This window comes from Pseudophryne corroboree, chromosome 5 (genome assembly GCF_028390025.1).
Source record: "Pseudophryne corroboree isolate aPseCor3 chromosome 5, aPseCor3.hap2, whole genome shotgun sequence".
Taxonomy (NCBI): Eukaryota; Metazoa; Chordata; class Amphibia; order Anura; family Myobatrachidae; genus Pseudophryne; species Pseudophryne corroboree.
The window spans coordinates 416829646-416849073 of NC_086448.1; the positions used below are offsets into that span (position 1 = coordinate 416829646).

Below are 19428 nucleotides of genomic sequence, written 5' to 3' on the forward strand. Positions count from 1 at the left end.
TCCAGAGGAGAATCGGTAAGGTCTATTTGAAAAAAATCGGTGATGGGAAACGTCTGGAAACTGCAGTATGTCCCCCTTGGGACTCTATTCTTAAACTCACTGGTCCATGTCCGTTCCAGGACTGACTGAAGAGTATTATACGTGGTCCCACCGGCGTGGGCTCCCGCAAGATAAACCCAGCGTCATGCGGTGGATGTGGCAGAAACAGAGGATGATTTCTGCTTCTGTGAACTTGAAAAGACTGCTGACCTCTTACCTTTTCACTTTCCTCTACCTGCAAAGAAAGGGAAATCCGTATCTATTCGGTCGAAATGACTGCATCCTACAATAATGCGTCACCAACCGTTGTGAGGGAACATAGGGCAAGAAAGTAGACTTACCAGTGGTATCTGCCGAGATCAACTTAACAAGGCCATCCCCAAACCAGGTTTCACCTTCATAGGGAAGAGACTCCAGTTCTTCTCGGAGTCCGCCTCAGCATTCCATTGGTGAATCCTCAACGCCCTCCTAGTCGAGACCGCCATGGAATTGGCCCGCGAACCCAAGAGTCCTATATCCCTTGTGGTCGCACGGCAGTCTGCTGCAATGTTATAGATATGACCCATGCTTACAACTACTCCCCCATGCGCACGTAATGCAAGTATAATCAACGTACACGCGGACACATAATTAGAGTATCACATATCTTCCTGCATACGATCCTTTGTGACATAGCTCTGTGCAGAACAGGGGGTGACTCTCACTTTATTCTATCCATGGCGGAAACAGAGTAAACACTCGGAATCCTCTTGAGGATTTGAAAACATCTTGTCACGGCCACTCAGCACATGAGAAGGAATAACTTTACCTCAGCATTCATTATAACTTTCTTATATATATATATACACATACATACATACACATATATAAATATATATATATATATATATATATATATATATTTTTAAATACACCTATACACACAAATATCTATATATTTATATAACTCATATATAAATATGACAGGAACAGCAGGGTCCCTAGTGACGTTAATACGTTCTTAATGGGTATGAAACGTACTGAATGCCGACTTTGTGGATCTAGTCAGGAAACATTATGGTCGACATAAGAAACAGTATTCGTGTCGGGAGTAGTAACTGGGCAAAATAACTTTTTTTGAGATCCCGAGGGGTCTGAGGGAAATCTATTCTATGAATATGACACCCTCCATAAATATTACTACGTCTGTGTTCGTGCCACAGACCTATGCAACCTTACTATACATACATATACATATAGGTAGAGCCCTTTCTGATATGCATCACATTATCATGCCAATTTTTACCCAGTCAGATATTGTTGGTGCCGACAGGGTCACCACCACACATCTGTGTCTCCCATATAGTTTTCTCTTGGGAAGAACATACATCTACTGACATGTTGACACTTATTCACATGTACCAAGTACCATTAGGAGTCGGCGGTGCCGACAGAGTCATTCCCACAGCCGTTTGTGGCAGAGCACTCAGCATCAGATATGCCGACACACGTGTACCAAACATATTACACTGGCTATAAGGAATAGACCCCAGTACATTCTGTCAGGGAAACACAGAAGGAGTTTACCAGCTCATTTCCACAGCGCTCATTATATAATGTGCTTTTTATTTTTAACTTATAATGCACCAAACTACTGTGCCCCCCCCCCCCCCCCCCTCGTTTTTCACTGTGACCTGTGCAGCAGTGTTTTGGAAGGACCAGTGTCTCCGTGAGGAGAGAATGGCGCTGAAATGAGCTGTGAGGGCTAAGCCCCGCCCCCTTAATGGCACGCTTCAGCCCCGCTATTTCTTACATATATTTACACTGGCGAGGGTTAAATCTAGTGCCTGGGCACTTATATATTCGTTTGCCAGTCTCTGTTGAGGATTTATATGTTGCCCAGGGCGCCCCCGCCCCCCCCGCGCGCCCTGCACCCTACAGTGCCTATGTGTGTGGGAGCATGGCGCACAGCGCGGCCGCTGTGCGGTACTTCAAAGCCTTCACTGAAGTCTTCTGATCTTCTTCTACTCACCCGTCTTCTGGCTCTGCAAGGGGGGTGACGGCGGGCTCTGGGAACGAGCATCTAGGTGTACCTAGCGATCAGACCCTCTGGAGCTAATGGTGTCCAGTAACCAAAGAAGCAGAGCCTTGAAACTCACAGAAGTAGGTCTGCTTCTCTCCCCTAAGTCCAACGATGCAGGGAGACTGTTGCCAGCAGTGCTCCCTGAAAATAATAAACCTAACAAAGTCTTTTCAGAGAACTCAGTAGAGCTCCACTGTGTGTGACCAGTCTCACTGGGCACAGAATCTAAACTGGAGTCTGGAGGAGGTGTATAGAGGGAGGAGCCAGTTCACACCCATTCAAAGTCTTAAAGTGCCCATGTCTCCTGCGGATCCCGTCTATACCCCATTGTTCTTGAAGCGTCCCCAGCATCCTCTAGGACGTATGAGAAATAAATAAAATGTACCTATTTCACAGTAGTTACTGACAAAAACAGTATTTTTTTTTTACAGTGCTTTAGCAATTTCAAACACAGACAATGTAGATACTACTAATGAATGATCAACTTCCCGACTTTTAACAAAAAGTTACTACAGGTTGAGTATCCCTTATCCAAAATGCTTGGGACCAGAGGTATTTTGGATATCGGATTTTTCCGTATTTTGGAATAATTGCATACCATAATGAGATATCATGGTGATGGGACCTTAATCTAAGCACAGAATACATTTATGTTTTATATACACCTTATACACACAGCCTGAAGGTAATTTTAGCCAATATTTTTTATTACTTTGTGCATTAAACAAAGTGTGTCTACATTCACACAATTCATTTTGTTTCATATACACCTTATACACACAGCCTGAAGGTCATTTAATACAATATTTTTAATAACTGTGTATTAAACAAAGTTTGTGTACATTGAGCCATCAAAAAACAAAGGTTTCACTATCTCACTCAAAAAAGTCCGTATTTCGGAATATTCCGTATTTCGGAATATTTGGATATGGGATACTCAACCTGTATAATTATTTGTTTAAACACCCAATAATTTTTTACAATTCCTTATTAGAATGTACAAGGTCATCACCCAAACTTACCCAGCTCTTATCATCAGATCTGCCTTGGCTGCCTTTATTTCTGCAGGTAATAAAATGCACACAAAAATGTTTCCAAAGGCAAGTATAGTGGATCATTTTGCAAAAAGTACTCTGTATATTTACTTTTAGCTTTAACAGCTATAAATAAAATTGCTATTTTACAAACTAATACTAGGAAATAACATTACAAAGCCACAGAACTCAGAGAAAATGGCGAACATTGAAGTCCCAAGGATCTTTTTATTTATTTCTTTTTTAACTGCTTAGCAACGGTATCCTGCCAGCAACACTTTATAGATATGTTCTTACACATCTAGACTCAATATGCCAAACAACGCAAGATGCCTGGTGCAAGTGAGGCACCAGGTCTTGTGCAACTCTGTTAGCTTCAGAGAGACTGTGCTGATTAATTTGATATGCAACACTTATATACAGTATTTGTGTGTGGCTGAGTGCGTATAAAGCACAACAGAACTTGGCATGTATAAAAGCCGCAACTGCTGCATCTATAGATTCAGAAGCTCAGTCGCTCAATGATAAAGTTTTACATATCAAATTAATTAGCGCATTCTCCTGGTCCTAATCTTATCGCACTGCAACTATAACCCCTTTCACACTACTAAGCCGGGTCATACTCAGGATTTTGTACACAGGTCCTTCCTGGGTGTGACCCAGTGAAACCCCTTTCAGACTTGCAGCCTGACTTAGCTTTTTGCCAGGTAGGTGATGTCACCCCTGGTACGTCCCATATGAGATGATCTCCAAGCACCATCTCTTCCTATGGTGTGAATGGATCCAAACTCGCATCGGCCCTGTTTACCCATTCACACTGCACTGCGAACCAGGTTGAACACACGATCAACCCTGCTCGCTCTCCGGTTTGCAATACTGGGTTGCTCGACCCAAGTAATTTCACAATGCACAATATTCCAGGATTGCTGTGCTTCACGTGCAATTACCTAGTACACTTATAGCAGCGTGAAAGGAGTATAAAACACATTTTCAAAAGAAAAAAGGATTTTGGTACTTACCAGGTAAATCCTTTTCTTTGAATCCATAGGGGCACTGGAGTACTCTTGGGATATGGACGGGCTTTAGCAGAACAGGCACTGAATATTTAAATTTAGTAACTCCTCCATACTCCCATAGTACCTCAGTGTTTTTTACTGAGCCGAACAAGAGCGATAGAGAAGACGACAATGGAGAACTACAAATAACATTATAACATAACAGACAATAATAAAGTTGACCCATAACGTAACTGAGAACTAAACAGTTGACACCATAACCGATATAACCTGAACATTTGAACAAGTCGGTGAAAATGTGTTACCATAAGATCCACTGAACTTAGCACAAGACAGGTAAAACTGCTCTGGGTGGGCGTCCAGTGCCCACTGTGGATTCAAAGAAAAGGATGTAAACAACAACAACAACAACAACAACGGCTGCGCTGTGTATCAGGAGTTGAAAAGATAAAAACGAGAGCCAACGTGTGAATATATGAATTTAATATTTAATAGCAGTACTTCACAATTAAAAGATGTAAAATAATGAAAATAATATTAAAACAGTAAAGGCACACCTATATCTGTCTCAGATGGTGCATAGCTAATTAGCCATGTACTTGGTAATAAATATAAATTGAAACTGTCCATATTCCAGTGTGTTAGAAATATCTGAAGTGGAGAGGATTCAATATTAGTGGTGCAGTTCCAAATGGTTATAGCTCAAAGTCACCAGGTGAAATGGTTGTATGATTTTTTACCTCTCAAGTGGGCTGGTTAATTAACCGAGCGTCCTCAGCTAAAATTCCTGCGTTGCCCACTGCACTATGCCGCGGAGAGGAAATGCAGAAGCCGCCAGATGACCGTCACTGACCACAGCGGTGAGCTGGACGGCAGCCGCCTGCAGCGATGGGATGGTCAATTGAAGTAGTAGCTAGACCAATTCGGATTGCACCAAGTATTCACCTAGACAAGGTGTGCATGAAGGCGGGGTCCTGACGCGTTTCGTCACGCTCACGTGGCTTTATCGAAGGTATATGAAAAGGATATATCTGGTAAGTACCAAAATCCTATTTTCTTTTTCATCGACTAGGGGTCACTGGAGTACTCTTGAGACGTACCAAAGTTTCCCCCTTGGGCGGGAGAGCTGTTTGACACCTGTAACACCAGGCGGCCAACGCTAGATGCTGATGCCGCAACCGTATCAAACTTGTAAAAGCGCACAAACGTGTGCACTGATGACCATGTAGCCGCACGGCAAAGTTGCGTCGTAGAAGCCCCACGACCTGCTGCCCATGAAGTTCCCACAGAACATGTGGAATGAGCTGTAACTGATGTAGGCGGTTGTAGCCTAGCATGAAGGTAAGCCTGACGTATGGTCGGCTTAATCCATCTGGATAAGGTCTGCTTAGAAGCTGGCCAACCCAACTTGACAGCATCATAGAGAACAAACAATGTATCCGTCTTACGTACTGTAAACGTTCGGGCTACATAAACGCGTAGTGCGCGTACCACATCCAAAGTTCCTGAATCTTCTGATAACACAGGAACTACTATTGGTTGATTGATGTGAAAAGATAACACTACCTGTGGCAGAAAAGCAGGATTCGTCCGAAGTTCCGCTCTGTCATCATGAAACCCCAAATATGGTGGATTGCATGACAAGGCACCCAAATTTGAAACACGCCTTGCCGAAGCTAAAGCTAGAAGAAAAATAGTTTTCCAAGTGAGAAACTTAACATCCACTTGTTGTAAGGGTTCAAAGTATGAATACTGTAAAAACTGTAAACCCAGATTCAAGTGCCATGGCGCTGTAGGTAGTATAAATGGAGGTTGTACTCTGAGTACACCTTGCAGAAAGGTGTGTAGTCAGCAAAAGAGCCAACCGCCTTTGAAAGTAAATTGACATGGCAGAGACCTGCACCTTTAGTGTAGATAAAAGTAGTCCTCCATCTAACCGCGTCTGTAAAAATAACAAAAGACGGGATAACCTGAAAGATGACGTCGGAAACTTCCGAGCTTCACACCAACCTATATAGGCATGCCAAATTCTGTGATAATGAGCTGCCGTAACTGGCTTCCTAGCACGTAACATGGTTGGCATAACCGAATTCGGAATGCCCTCTCTTTTTAAGAGGGCGGTCTCAACAGCCACCCCAACAAACGAAGCAGCGCTAAATTTGGGTAAAAGAATGGACCCTGCTGTAACAGGTCCGGACGTAGCGGGAGCGGCCAAGGATCGTCTGCGAGTAGTCATTGGAGATCCGAGAACCATGCTCTCCGAGGCCAATGAGGCGCCACTAGTATGACTGTGGTGGACTCTCGTTTGATCCGTTTTAGCAACAGAGGAAGCAGCGGAAACCGATACACGAGGCTGTACGGCCCCGCGATTGTGAGAGCATCCACTGCCACTGCCATTGGATCTCGCGTTCTGGACACATACTGGGGTGTTTGATGATTTTGGCGATACGCCATCAGGTCCACCTGTGGGTAACCTCACCTCTGGACCAACATGTGAAACACTTCTGGATTTAATGCCCATTCTCCTGGATGAAAATCCCGACGACTGAGATAATCCGCCTCCCAGTTATGTACTCCCGGAATGAACACAGCCGACAATATCACCTGGTGATGCTCGGCCCAATTGAGGATTCGAGCTACTTCCCGCATGGCCATGCGGCTTCTCGTTCCTCCTTGCTTGTTGATGTACGCAACTGCAGTCGCGTTGTCTGACTGCACCTGGACAGTCTGAGACCGGATCATGTGCACTGCTGGTTTCAGCGCATTGTAAATTGCCCGGAGTTCCAGGACATTTATAGACAGCAATCTTTCGTGATCTGCCCAGAGACCCTGGAGCTGCCAATTTTGGATCACAGCTCCCCAACCTCTGAGACTAGCATCCACCGTTAGCATTATCCAATTCCAGACGCCGAACCGTTTCTCTGCGGTGAGATTGTGTACTTTGAGCCACCAGAGTAGAGATACTCTGGCCCTTGGAGACAACCGCACCATCTGGTGAATCTGCAGATGCGAGCCTGACCACTGTCCGAGAACATCCAGCTGAAAAGGACGCAAGTGAAATCTTCCAAACTGAAATGCTTCGAAGGCCGGCACCATTTTCCCTAGCAGTCAAATGCACAAATGTACCGAGACTGTGCGTGGCTTGAGCACTAACTGTACCAGATGACGAATACTCTGTACCTTCTGTTCTGGCAGGTAAATCCTTTGATTCACCGTATCGAGAATCATTCCTAGGAATTGAAGTCGTTGAGACAAAATCATATTTGATTTCTTGAAATTGACAATCCAACCGTGCTGAACTAGCACATTGTATGTCAGCAAGGCATGTTGTAAGAGTATCTGTTGAGACGGAGCTTTGATGAGCAGATCGTCCAAGTACGGAACTATTATCACTCCCGGGGATCTGAGATGAGCTATCATCACAGACATCACTGTGGTGAATACCCGAGGTGCTGACGAGAGGCCAAACGGTAGAGCCTGAAATTGGTAATGGTTTTGCCAAAGTACCTCTGATGAGGTGGCCAAATTGGAATGTGTAAGTACGCATCCTTGAGATTCAGCGCAATCATGAATTCCTGTGGCTCTAAACCTGCAATTACTGACCGCAGGGATTCCATCTTGAATCCGTAGTAAGTGACGTACTGATTGAGACCCTTTAGGTTCAATATTGGTCTGACCGAGCCATCCGGCTTTGGCACTACAAAAAGACTGGAATAATAACCCTGACCTTGTTGGTGAACAGGGACCGGAATCAAAACTTCGGAATCTAGCAGAGACTGCATTGCGATTTGCAGACCCGCCTTCTTGTCTTCTGACACAGGCAGTCATGTCTTGAAAAACCGCACTAGTGCGAGACCGTCGAATTCTATTTTGTAACCTTTTAACACTAAATTACGGATCCACCCCATCTGTGGAGGTCTGGAACCACACCAAATGGTAACGTCTGAAGGCGTGCCCCCACATGTGGAGATCCGAGATGGGCTGAGAGCCCGTCTTGCCACTGGTTTGTCGTTGGCATTAGCATCCTGACGACGGGTGGTGGTTTGTTGAAAACCACGTCCTCTACCACGTCTACCAGGTGTGGTTGTTCCTCTACCATGGCCTCGAAAAGGCTGAGGTCTAAAGGATTTGAACACTGGTCCAGAGTATTTCCATCTAGGTACCATTGGAGGCAACGGTAAGAAAACCGTCGCCAAACATCCCCCACCCCCCCACCCCCGTGGCCTCAGAAATCCATTTGTCCAATTCAGGACTTATAGCCAGCGTAAGGTAACGCTTTTATCCCTCTCTTGACCTCTGCCTCCACCTGCCAAGAACGCAGCCAGAGTGCCCGTCGTGCCGTAACTAGTGACGCAGAAATGCGAGAACTGACCTGACAGACATCCGTAGAAGCTGTACATAGGTACTCAGCAGCTTCACAGATATGATCAACGAGAAGTATAAGGTGGTCATCTTGTAGGGCGGACCTGAGTTGTGTTATCCATATAATCAGCGCTTTAGTTACCCAAATTCCAACCAAACCCGGTCTAAGCCGCACCCCTGCTGCTGTATACATCGACCTGAGCATAGCTTCTAGCTTACGCTCTGACGGGTCTTGAAGCGTAGTAGCCGTTGGTACTGGAATGGTTAATTTTTTAGAAAGTTTTGACACAAACGAATCGACCATTGGAGGATTCTCCCATTTAGATGTCACAGACTCTGGAAACGAGTAACTAGACTTAAACCTTTTATCCGGATTCTGCCATGCCTCTATTGACTGCTTATTAAGAGGGAAAACACACTGGAGATCTCCGTCGTTTAGTAAATGCAACCTCATCATTTGTAAGAGGTTCTTCAGTCTCTGCAAAATTCAGAGACTGACGTACCGCCCTGATGAGATTATCAAAGCCCGAGCTGTCAATATTGGTAATTATAAGACAAATGAAAACTATCTTTGTGTCCCGAACTAGACTTGGACCTTTGCAAGGGCTGAGACCCTTCTGCTATCTCTGGCGGTCTCACCCTAGACTTAGATCTTGCCGCTTCCCGCTCTTGTCTAGCGGCGGCCAATTCTGATTGCAACCCAGCCATATATCCGCTAGTATTGCCCATTGAGGGTCAGCAGATGAAATTGGAGATGAAATCGGAGCTGAAATGGTATTTGTGGTTGCATTTACAAAACAAACTTGTGCATGTGGTAGAACCATCCGGTAACACACTCTTACAGACATTGCAGTTAAACTGCTTTTGTTTTTTGTTTTTTTTTATGCTGGTGCCTTATGCACGATTTAGTAAAACTGTTACTAAGGTGTGTATACGGCTGAAGTGCAGTGCACGTGGCCAGACTATAAGAAACCTGATCCTAAATTCCTACTAACACCCCTGCGCCATCCGGTGGAGTAGTGTTGCAGGGCAGGAAAGTTCTGGAAAAGAAACCGGAAGCATGGTTAAAATGGCCCCCATGCCATGTGCTTATAGTCAAAGTACATATAGCTCCATAATACATGCCCCTATGCATAACACAGTATAAACAATACAGTATGAACAATATAGCCTTCCTCTTAGCATAGGCTGTGTATTGCTGCTGATGTGGGCATAAGCTCATAAGCTGCGCTGGAATAGGGACAAGCCTGAGAAGCTGTTTTACAGGGACAGACCGCGGCAGCAGTGAACGCTGTCCGCGGTCTGATTGCGTGCACTACAGACAGCGAGCGCTGGCGCCTGGAGCGGCCGTCCTGCGCGTCCCTCTAAGCGGCGGCCGGGAGTAGGGGAGCGGTGGCGGGGAGCGGAGCAGCGGTATTATCCTGGCGGCGGGCGGCGCGCGTAGCAGTACCCACAAACGGCGGGGCGGCAGCGTGAGCTGACCGCCCCGTTCCCATAAATACCTTGATCCTGGCTATGACAGGGCTTCTCTAGCAAGCTCCGTCCAGGCCATCCTGCAGCCTCAGCTGAAGTTAGCTGAGCTGCTTTTGGCTGTGAGGGTGCTCCTTTTCTGAGCGCCTACACGCCAGTAGCTGCTTCCCCTGCAGCTTGCACTATCCCGGAACCAAGCTTCTTGTCTAAGCTGGGAAAGGATGTGCTCAATAAGTAGTAAAAATATTAAAAATATTTTTTTAAAAATAGAAAGTATGTGGAATAACCACTAGTGCGTCTATCCTTGAGAGACACCAAAAAAAACACTGAGGTACTATGGGAGCATGGAGGAGGGACGAGAGTTACTAAATTTAAATATTCAGTGCCTGTCCTGCTAAAGCCCGTCCATATCCCAAGAGTACTCCAGTGACCCCTAGTGGATGAAAAAGAAAAGACGCTAGCAGAATCTCACGAGTGCCAAGAGAGGCCCAACTCCAGCAATGATGTATGAGAACACATCTGTATATTATTTAGCATGAAAGTTAAAAGACTTGTGAAACCTGACTATGTAGAACAACTTTTAGAATTAACATGAGCTTTAGATACAGTGCTGCCCAACTGTTGACTAAGAAATCATACTTTGCTTTAAACTAATTTGATAGTAAGGAACCTTTACTATTGAAGAATACATATGTTCAAAGAAAGTACCTAGGAAAGTTAAAATACGTTCAAGATCTTTGGGTTTGCCATCTGTTCCAATTAAATCCTCATTGGTGGAGTCTATTTTCTGCAGATTGCTGTCTGCTTCGTTATCTGTACTAGGAGGAGGGTCGACTTCTAGGAATAAAAAAATAAAAAAAAAGATTAAAGTTTGTTACATTATATTACTAATGTACAGAAAGATATATGCTACCTGTTCGTTTCTAATGGTATTATCCTTTAGTGTGGAGGGGGGAAAATAAGATTTTACTCACCGGTAAATCTATTTCTCGTAGTCCGTAGTGGATGCTGGGGACTCCGTAAGGACCATGGGGATTAGCGGCTCCGCAGGAGACTGGGCACAACTAAAGAAAGCTTTAGGACTACCTGGTGTGCACTGGCTCCTCCCACTAAGACCCTCCTCCAGACCTCAGTTAGGATACTGTGCCCGGAAGAGCTGACACAATAAGGAAGGATTTTGAATCCCGGGTAAGACTCATACCAGCCACACCAATCACACCGTATAACTCGTGATACTATACCCAGTTAACAGTATGATAACAACTGAGCCTCTCAACAGATGGCTCAACAATAACCCTTTAGTTAGGCAATAACTATATACAAGTATTGCAGACAATCCGCACTTGGGATGGGCGCCCAGCATCCACTACGGACTACGAGAAATAGATTTACCGGTGAGTAAAATCTTATTTTCTCTAACGTCCTAAGTGGATGCTGGGGACTCCGTAAGGACCATGGGGATTATACCAAAGCTCCCAAACCTGCGGGAAAGTGCGGGTGACTCTGCAGCACCGAATGAGCAAACTCAAGGTCCTCCTCAGCCAGGGTAACAAACTTGTAGACTCTTGCAAGAGTGTTTTAACCCGACCAAGTAACAGCTCGGCAAATTTTGTAAAGCCGAGACCCCTCGGGCAGCCGCCCAAGAAGAGCCCACTTTCCTCGTGGAATGGGCTTTCATAGATTTAGGGTGCGGCAGTCCAGCCGCAGAATGTGCAAGTTGAATCGTGCTACAGATCCAGCGAGCCAAAGTCTGCTTAGAAGCAGGAGCACCCAGCTTGTTGGGTGCATACAGGATAAATAGCGAGTCAGTTTTCCTGACTCCAGCCGTCCTGGAAACATATACTTTTCAGGGCCCTGACTACGTCCAGAAACTTGGAATCCTCCAAGTCCCAAGTAGCCGCAGGCACCACAATAGATTGGTTCACATGAAAAACTGCTACCACCTTAGGAAGGAATTGGGAACGAGTCCTCAATTCCGCCTTATCCATATAAAATACAGATAAGGGCTTTTGACAGAGCCGCCAATTCTGATACACGCCTGGCCGACGCCAAGGCCCACAGCATGACCACTTTCCACGTGAGGTATTGTAGCTCCACGGATTTAAGTGGCTCAACTCAATGTGACTTCAGGAAATCCAACACTACGTTGAGATCCCACGGTGCCACTGGAGGCACAAACGGGGGCTGACTATGCAGCACTCCCTTAACAAAAGTCTGAACTTCAGGCAGTGAAGCCAGTTCTATTTTGGAAGAAAATCGATAGAGCCGAAATCTGGGCCTTAATGGAACCCAATTTTAGGCCCATAGTCACCTCTGACTTGTAGGAAGTGCAGAAAGCGACCTAGCTGAAATTCCTCCTTTGGGGCCTTACTGGCCTCACAGCACGCAACCTATTTCCGCCATATGCGGTGATAACGGTTTGCGTTCACTTCTTTCCTAGCTTTAAATAGCGTAGGGATAACTTCCTCCGGAATGCCCTTTTCCTTCAGGATCCGGCGTTCAACCGCCATGCCGTCAAACGCAGCCGCGGTACGTCTTGGAACAGACAGGCCCCCTGCTGCAGCAGGTCCTGCCTGAGCGGCAGAGGCCATGGGTCCTCTGAGATCATTTCTTGGAGTTCTGTGTACCAAGCTCTTCTTGGCCACCCGGAACTTCTTACTCCTCTCCTTCTTATTATTCTCATTACCCTGGGTATGAGAGGCAGAGAAGGGAACACATACACCGACTGGTACACCAACGGTGTTACCAGAGCGTCCACAGCTATCGCCTGAGGGTCCCTTGACCTGGCGCAATATCTTTGTAGCTTTTTGTTGAGGCGGGACGCCATCCTGTCCACCTGTGGCCTTTCCCCACGGTGTACAATCATTTGGAAGACTTCTGGATGAAGTCCCCACTCTCTCGGGTGGAGGTTGTGTCTGCTGAGAAAGTCTGCTTCTCAGTTGTCCACTCCGGGAATGAACACTGCTGACAGTGCTAACACATGATTTTCCGCCCATCGGAGAATCCTTGTGGCTTCTGCCATCACCATCCTGCTTCTTGTGCCGCCCTGTCGGTTTACATGAGCGACCGCCGTGATGTTGTCTGACTGGATCAGCACCGGCCCGTGTTGAAGCAGGGGTCTAGCCTGACTTAGGGCATTGTAAATGGCCCATAGTTCCATAACATTTATGTGTAGGGAAGTCTCCTGACTTTTCCATAGGCCTTGGAAGTTTCTTCCCTGTGTGACTGCCCCCCAGCCTTGAAGGCTGGCATCCGTGGTCACCAGGACCCAGTCCTGTATGCCGAATCTGCGGCCCCCTAGAAGATGAGCACTCTGCAGACACCACAACAGCGACACCCTGGCCCTTGGAGACAGGGTTATCCGCCGATGCATCTGAGGATGCGACCCGGACCACTTGTCCAACAGATCCCACTGGAAGATCCTTGCATGGGACTTGGCGAATAAAAATTTCTTCGTAAGAAGCTACCATCTTTCCCAAGGCTTGCGTGCATAGATGCACCGATACCTGTATTTGTATTAGGAGGTCTCAGTCTAGAGACGCCAACTCCTTGGACTTCTCCTCCGGGAGAAACCCTTTTTATCCTGTTCTGTGTCCAGAACCATACCCAGGAACAGTAGACGCGTCGTAGGAACCAGCCGCGACTTTGGAATATTCAGAATCCAGCCGTGCTGTTGTATCACTTCTCGAGATAGTGCTACTCCGACGAACAACTGCTCCCTGGACCTCGCCTTTATAAGGAGATCGTCCAAGTACGGGATAAGTACTTCGGCCATTACCTTGGTAAATACCCTCGGTGCCGGGGACAGACCCACGGCAACGTCTGGAATTGGTAATGACAATCCTGTACCACAATTTTGAGGTACACCTGGTGACGAGGGTAAATAGGGACATGCAGGTAAGTATCCTTGATGTCCAGTGATACCCTGAAATTTTCCAGGCTTGCAATAATCGCCCTGAGCGATTCCATTTTGAACTTGAACCTTCGTATATAAGTGTTCAAGGATTTCAATTTTAGAATGGGTCTCACCGAACCGTCTGGTTTCGGTACCACAACATTTTGGAATAGTAACCCCGGCCTTGTTGAAGGAGGGGTACCTTGATTTTACCTGCTGGAAGTACAGCTTGTGAATTTCCGCCAGTACTACCTTTCTCCGAGGGCAGCAGGCAAGGCTGATGTGAGGCAACGGCGAGGGGGAGTCGTCTCGAACTCCAGCCTGTATCCCTGTGATACTACTTGCAGAACCTAGGGATCCACCTGTGGGCAAGCCCACTGATCCCTGCAGTTCCCGAGACGCGCCCCCACCGCACCTGTCTCCACCTGTGGAGCCCCAGCGTCATGCGGTGGACTCAGAGGAAGCGAGGGAAGATATTTGATCCTGGAACTGGCTGACTGGTGCAGCTTTTTCCTTCTTCCCTTGTCTCTGTGCAGAAAGAAAGCGCCTTTGACCCGCTTGCATTTCTGAAGCCGAAAGGACTGTACCTGAAAATACGGTGCATTCTTTAGGCTTTTGTGAGGAAACCTGAGGTAAAAAATTTTCTTCCCAGCTGTTGCTGTGGATACGAGGTCCCAGAGACCATCCCCAAACAATTTCTCACACTTATAAGGCAGAATCTCCATGTGCCTTTTAAATGCAGTATCACCTGTCCACTGCCGGGTTTCTACTACCCTCCTGGCAGAATGGACATTGCATTAATTCTGGATGCCAGCCGGCAAATATCCCTCTGTGCATCCTTTATATATAAGACAACGTCTTAAATATGCTCAATGTTAGCAAAATATTATCCCTGTCTTAGCGTATTAATATTATCTGACAGGGTGTCAGACCACGCTGCAGCAGCACTATTTATGCTGAGGCAATTGCAGGTTTCAGTATATAACCTCAGTGTGTAAATACAGACTTCAGGATCACCTCCTGGTTTTTATCAGCAAGTTCCTTCAAGGTGGCCGTATCCTAAGATGGCAGTGCCACCTTTTGACAAACGTGTGAGCGCCTTATCCACCCTAAGGGATATCTCCCAACGTGACCTATCCTCTGGCGGGAAAGGGTACGCCATCAGTAACTTTTTAGAAATTACCAGTTTCTTATCGGGGGAAACCACGCTTCTTTACACACTTCATTCATTCATCTGATGGGGGAACAAAACACTGGCTGTTTTTTCTCCCCAAAAATAAAACCCCTTTTATGTGGTACTTGGGTTCATGTCAGAAAATGCGTAACACATTTTTTCATTGCCGAGATCATGTAACGGATGTTCCTAGTGGATTGTGTATATGTCTCAACCTCGTCGACACTGGAGTCAGACTCCGTGTCGACATCTGTGTCTGCCATCTGAGGTAACGGGCGTTGTTTGAGCCCCTGATGGCCTTTGAGACGCCTGGGCAGACGCGGGCTGAGAAGCCGGCTGTCCCACAGCTGTTACGTCATCCAGCCTTTTATATAAGGAGTTGATACTGTCGGTTAATACCTTCCACCTATCCATCCACTCTGATGTCAGCCCCACAGGGGGCGACATCCCATTTATCGGCCTCTGCTCCGCCTCCACGTAACCTTCCTCATCCAGCATGTCGACACAGCCGTACCGACACACCGCACACACACAGGGAATGCTCTGAGGACAGGACCCCACAAAGTCCTTTGGGGAGACCGAGAGAGAGTATGCCAGCACACACCAGAGCGCTATATAATGCAGGGATTAACACTATAACTGAGTGATTTTTCCCCAAATAGCTGCTTGTATACATATATTGCACCTAAATTTAGTGCCCCCCCTCTCTTTTTAACCCTTTGAGCCTGAAAACTACAGGGGAGAGTCTGGGGAGCTGTCTTCCAGCTGCACTGTGAAGAGAAAATGGCGCCAGTGTGCTGAGGGAGAAGCCCCGCCCCCTTTTCGGCGGACTTTCTCCCGCTTTTTCTGTGATACTGGCAGGGGTAATTTTACATCTATATAGCCTCTGGGACTATATATGATGTATATTTTGCCAGCCAAGGTGTTATTTATTGCCCTCAGGGCGCCCCCCCCAGCGCCCTGCACCCATCAGTGACCGAAGTGTGAGGTGTACATGAGGAGCAATGGCGCACAGCTGCAGTGCTGTGCGCTACCTTGGTGAAGACCGAAGTCTTCTGCCGCCGATTTTCCGGACCTTCTTCGTGCTTCTGGCTCTGTAAGGGGGACGGCGGCGCGGCTCCGGGAACGAACACCAAGGTCGGGTCCTGTGGTCGATCCCTCTGGAGCTAATGGTGTCCAGTAGCCTAAGAAGCCCAAACTACCACCTGTTAGGTAGGTTCGCTTCTTCTCCCCTTAGTCCCTCGCTGCAGTGAGTCTGTTGCCAGCAGATCTCACTGAAAATAAAAAACCTAAATATACTTTCTTTCTAGGTGCTCAGGAGAGCCCCTAGTGTGCATCCAGCTCGGCCGGGCACAAGAATCTAACTGAGGTCTGGAGAGGGTCTTAGTGGGAGGAGCCAGTGCACACCAGGTAGTCCTAAAGCTTTCTTTAGTTGTGCCCAGTCTCCTGCGGAGCCGCTAATCCCCATGGTCCTTACGGAGTCCCCAGCATCCACTTAGGACATTAGAGAAAAAAAGAATGAAGTGGTGCGCTGATCATGCATTCCCTCATGTATTAATGCGGCAGTGTGCGCTCAGTGACGGGGCTCTATGCGCCCATCACTAAATTTTGATTTGCAACACTTATATACAGTATCTGTGTGCAGCTGCGTCTATCCATGCCAAGCACAACAGAACTTGGCGTCTATCCATGCCAAGCACAACAGAACTTGGCATGTATAGAAGTCGCAACTGCTGCATCTACAGATTCAGGGGCTCAGTCGCTCAATGATACATCAGCGCATTCTCCTGGTGAGTCATAATCTTATCCCACTGCATCTATAACCCCTTTCACACAACTATGCCGGGTCATACCCGGGATTTTGTACACAGGTCCTTCCTAGGTGTGACCCAGTGAAACCCCAGATTCAGACTGGCGGACTGACCTAGCTTATTGCCAGGTTGGGGATGTCACCCTTGATGCGGCACAGATGAGATGAATTCCAAGTGCCGTCTCTTCCCATGGTGTGAACGGATCCAGGTTCACATCGACCCGGATTACCTGTTCACACTGCACAGGTAAGCCAGATTAAACCCGTGCTCAACCCTGCACGCTCCTTGTTTTGAAATACTGGGTTGCTTGACCCAAGTAATTTCACACTGCACAATATTCTGTGGGTGCTGCGCTTCACGTGCAATTACCTTGTGTACTTATCGCAGTGTGAAAGGAGTATAAGACGCATTTTCAACAGAAAAGACGCTAGCAGAATATCACAAGGCCAGGAGTGCCAAGAGAGGCCCAACTCCAGCCATGATGTATGAGAACACATCTGTAAATTATATAGCATGAAAGTTAAACAACTTATGAAACCTGACTATGTAGAACAACTTTTAGAATTAACATGGGCTTTAGATACAGTGCTGCCAACTGTTGACTAAGAAATCATACTTTGCTTAAAACTAATTTGATGATAGTAAGGAATTTTTATTACTGAATAATACACATGTTCAACGAAAGTACCTAGTTCAGGATCTTTGGGTTTGCCATCTGTTCCAATTAAATCCTCATTGGTGCAGTCTATTTTCTGCAGATTGCTATCTGGTTCGTTATTTGTAATAGGAGGGTCGACTTCTAGGAATAAAATAAAAAAAAATAAAAAGATTAAAGTTTGTTACAGTATAGTACTAATGTACAGAAAGATATATGCTACCTGCTCACACTAAAGGATAATTCCATTAGAAACTGAGGAGATAAAAAAAAAGGATTTTAATTACCTACCGGTAAATGTTTTTCTCGTAGTCCGTAGAGGATACTGGGAATCCATTTAGTACCATGGGGTATAGACGGGTGCAATAGGAGTCATGGGCACTTTAAAAAATTGATAGTGTGCACTGGCTCCTCACTCTATGCCCCTCCTACCAGACTCAGTCTAGGAAACTGTGCCCGATGAGACGAACATACTGTACGTTGAAAGAAGGTGTCAAAGTCGAAAAATATAGCGACCTATGATGCCTTGTACTAACCCCATGCGCTTGCCCGCTGCACGTGCACATTCTCTCCCGTGCGTGCGCATATACGCAGTTGCGTGACGGCGCCTCCACGGTCATGCACTCAGGCGCGTGGTATGCGCATTTACGGTAGAGTTTGTGTGCGTCTGGCGGGCGACTCGATCGTTACATAGTTAATCTAAATAGTGTATTTTATAGGTTATGGTCCCCTTAATAATATCAGTAAGTTTGTTTAGTGTAACTGGTTCATGGACAGAGAGATCCCTCTTTACATGATACGAAGGGTCAGACAGGCTTTGAGCAGTGGTGTTTAGTATGCAACGGAAGAGTATTTTATTAGTAACATTCCGGTGTTGGTTTGAAAGAGATTAATCGCTCCTGCGTATAGTTATGTTTATAAGAAGTTTATGGACATTTACTGTATTTGCAGTTCATTATCCATGCGGTGGGAAACCTGAGATTCCCTCCCACCTGAGCAGTTTGAAATAGTCACAGCCCACCTGTTCGAATCAACCTATGACCTTTCGTTATAATGTGAAGACAGATTCCTGTGTCCAATGAACAATGAGATTGTAGGGCCCTTTGTAGTGTACTGTACTTTGTGTATATAAGAACAGCCAGTCTGGGCCAGCTCAGTCTTCTCTCCACAAAGGTTTTCATCATTGACTAACTAGAGAGCTGGTTCCAGGACTGCGCTAGCGATCATTCCCCACGTGTGTAAGTTCTCTGTGACCAACTTATTCTCTGTCTGTATTTGCCATACTCTCTTTCTCTCTCACTGTTATTGTTTAGGATTAAGACGCTATTGTATATTTATGTCCAGTTATTCTGTTTAGGTGTTTTATGTTAGTGCTGTAGTGTATAAGCTGTTAACTGTTTTCCCCTTTTTACATAGCTAAACCTCGTTAGTAAAGGTGTTGGAACCTCAGCAAGGTGTCTGTTTCTCTAGCTAGTATAGAGGGTTTCTGAGCGTCTCAATCGCTCAATCAGCTTTTATATAATAGAGGTTAATCAGCGTTACATTGTGTTAACATTACTAGACCAAGGTTTACAGTATAGGCTTAGCCTTTCAGTGTGTTGAATACAAGGTTTACTGTGTGTCATCCTGTGAGCGTCTGCGCCGCTCGTGTTCCTCTCGTGGACACAGCGTCCGCTACGCCAGTAGCGTAGCATTACGGTGCTCGAGCCGCCTATAGCGTGCTCGATACCCAGCGTAAGCCGTGAGCGAACGTGCCGCTCATGCGTCTCGACCACGGCCTAGCGTCTGCTACGCTAAGTGCGTACCATTACGGTACCCCGTACGCCCATTGCGTACTGAGTCTCTTACCAATATATAGTGAATGTTATAAGATAAATAATTAGCTTTATCAATTGGCGGCTCGTCCGTCC

The 19428-nt window shown here is 46.3% G+C and overlaps 1 protein-coding gene across 3 annotated transcripts in view; it reads right to left on the bottom strand.

Moving 5' to 3' along the window:
* LOC134927810 (mediator of DNA damage checkpoint protein 1-like) overlaps positions 1–19428 on the bottom strand; it is an 840332-nt gene that overhangs the window by 454274 nt on the left and 366630 nt on the right. For all 3 annotated transcript variants that reach the window (XM_063922788.1, XM_063922787.1, XM_063922786.1), the window contains exons 10-12: positions 17552–17662; positions 10692–10820; positions 3124–3163 (exon numbers count right to left, since the gene is read on the bottom strand). In XM_063922788.1, coding sequence (XP_063778858.1) covers positions 3124–3163; positions 10692–10820; positions 17552–17662 — 280 coding nt within the window. The remainder of the gene's footprint in view (positions 1–3123; positions 3164–10691; positions 10821–17551; positions 17663–19428) is intronic.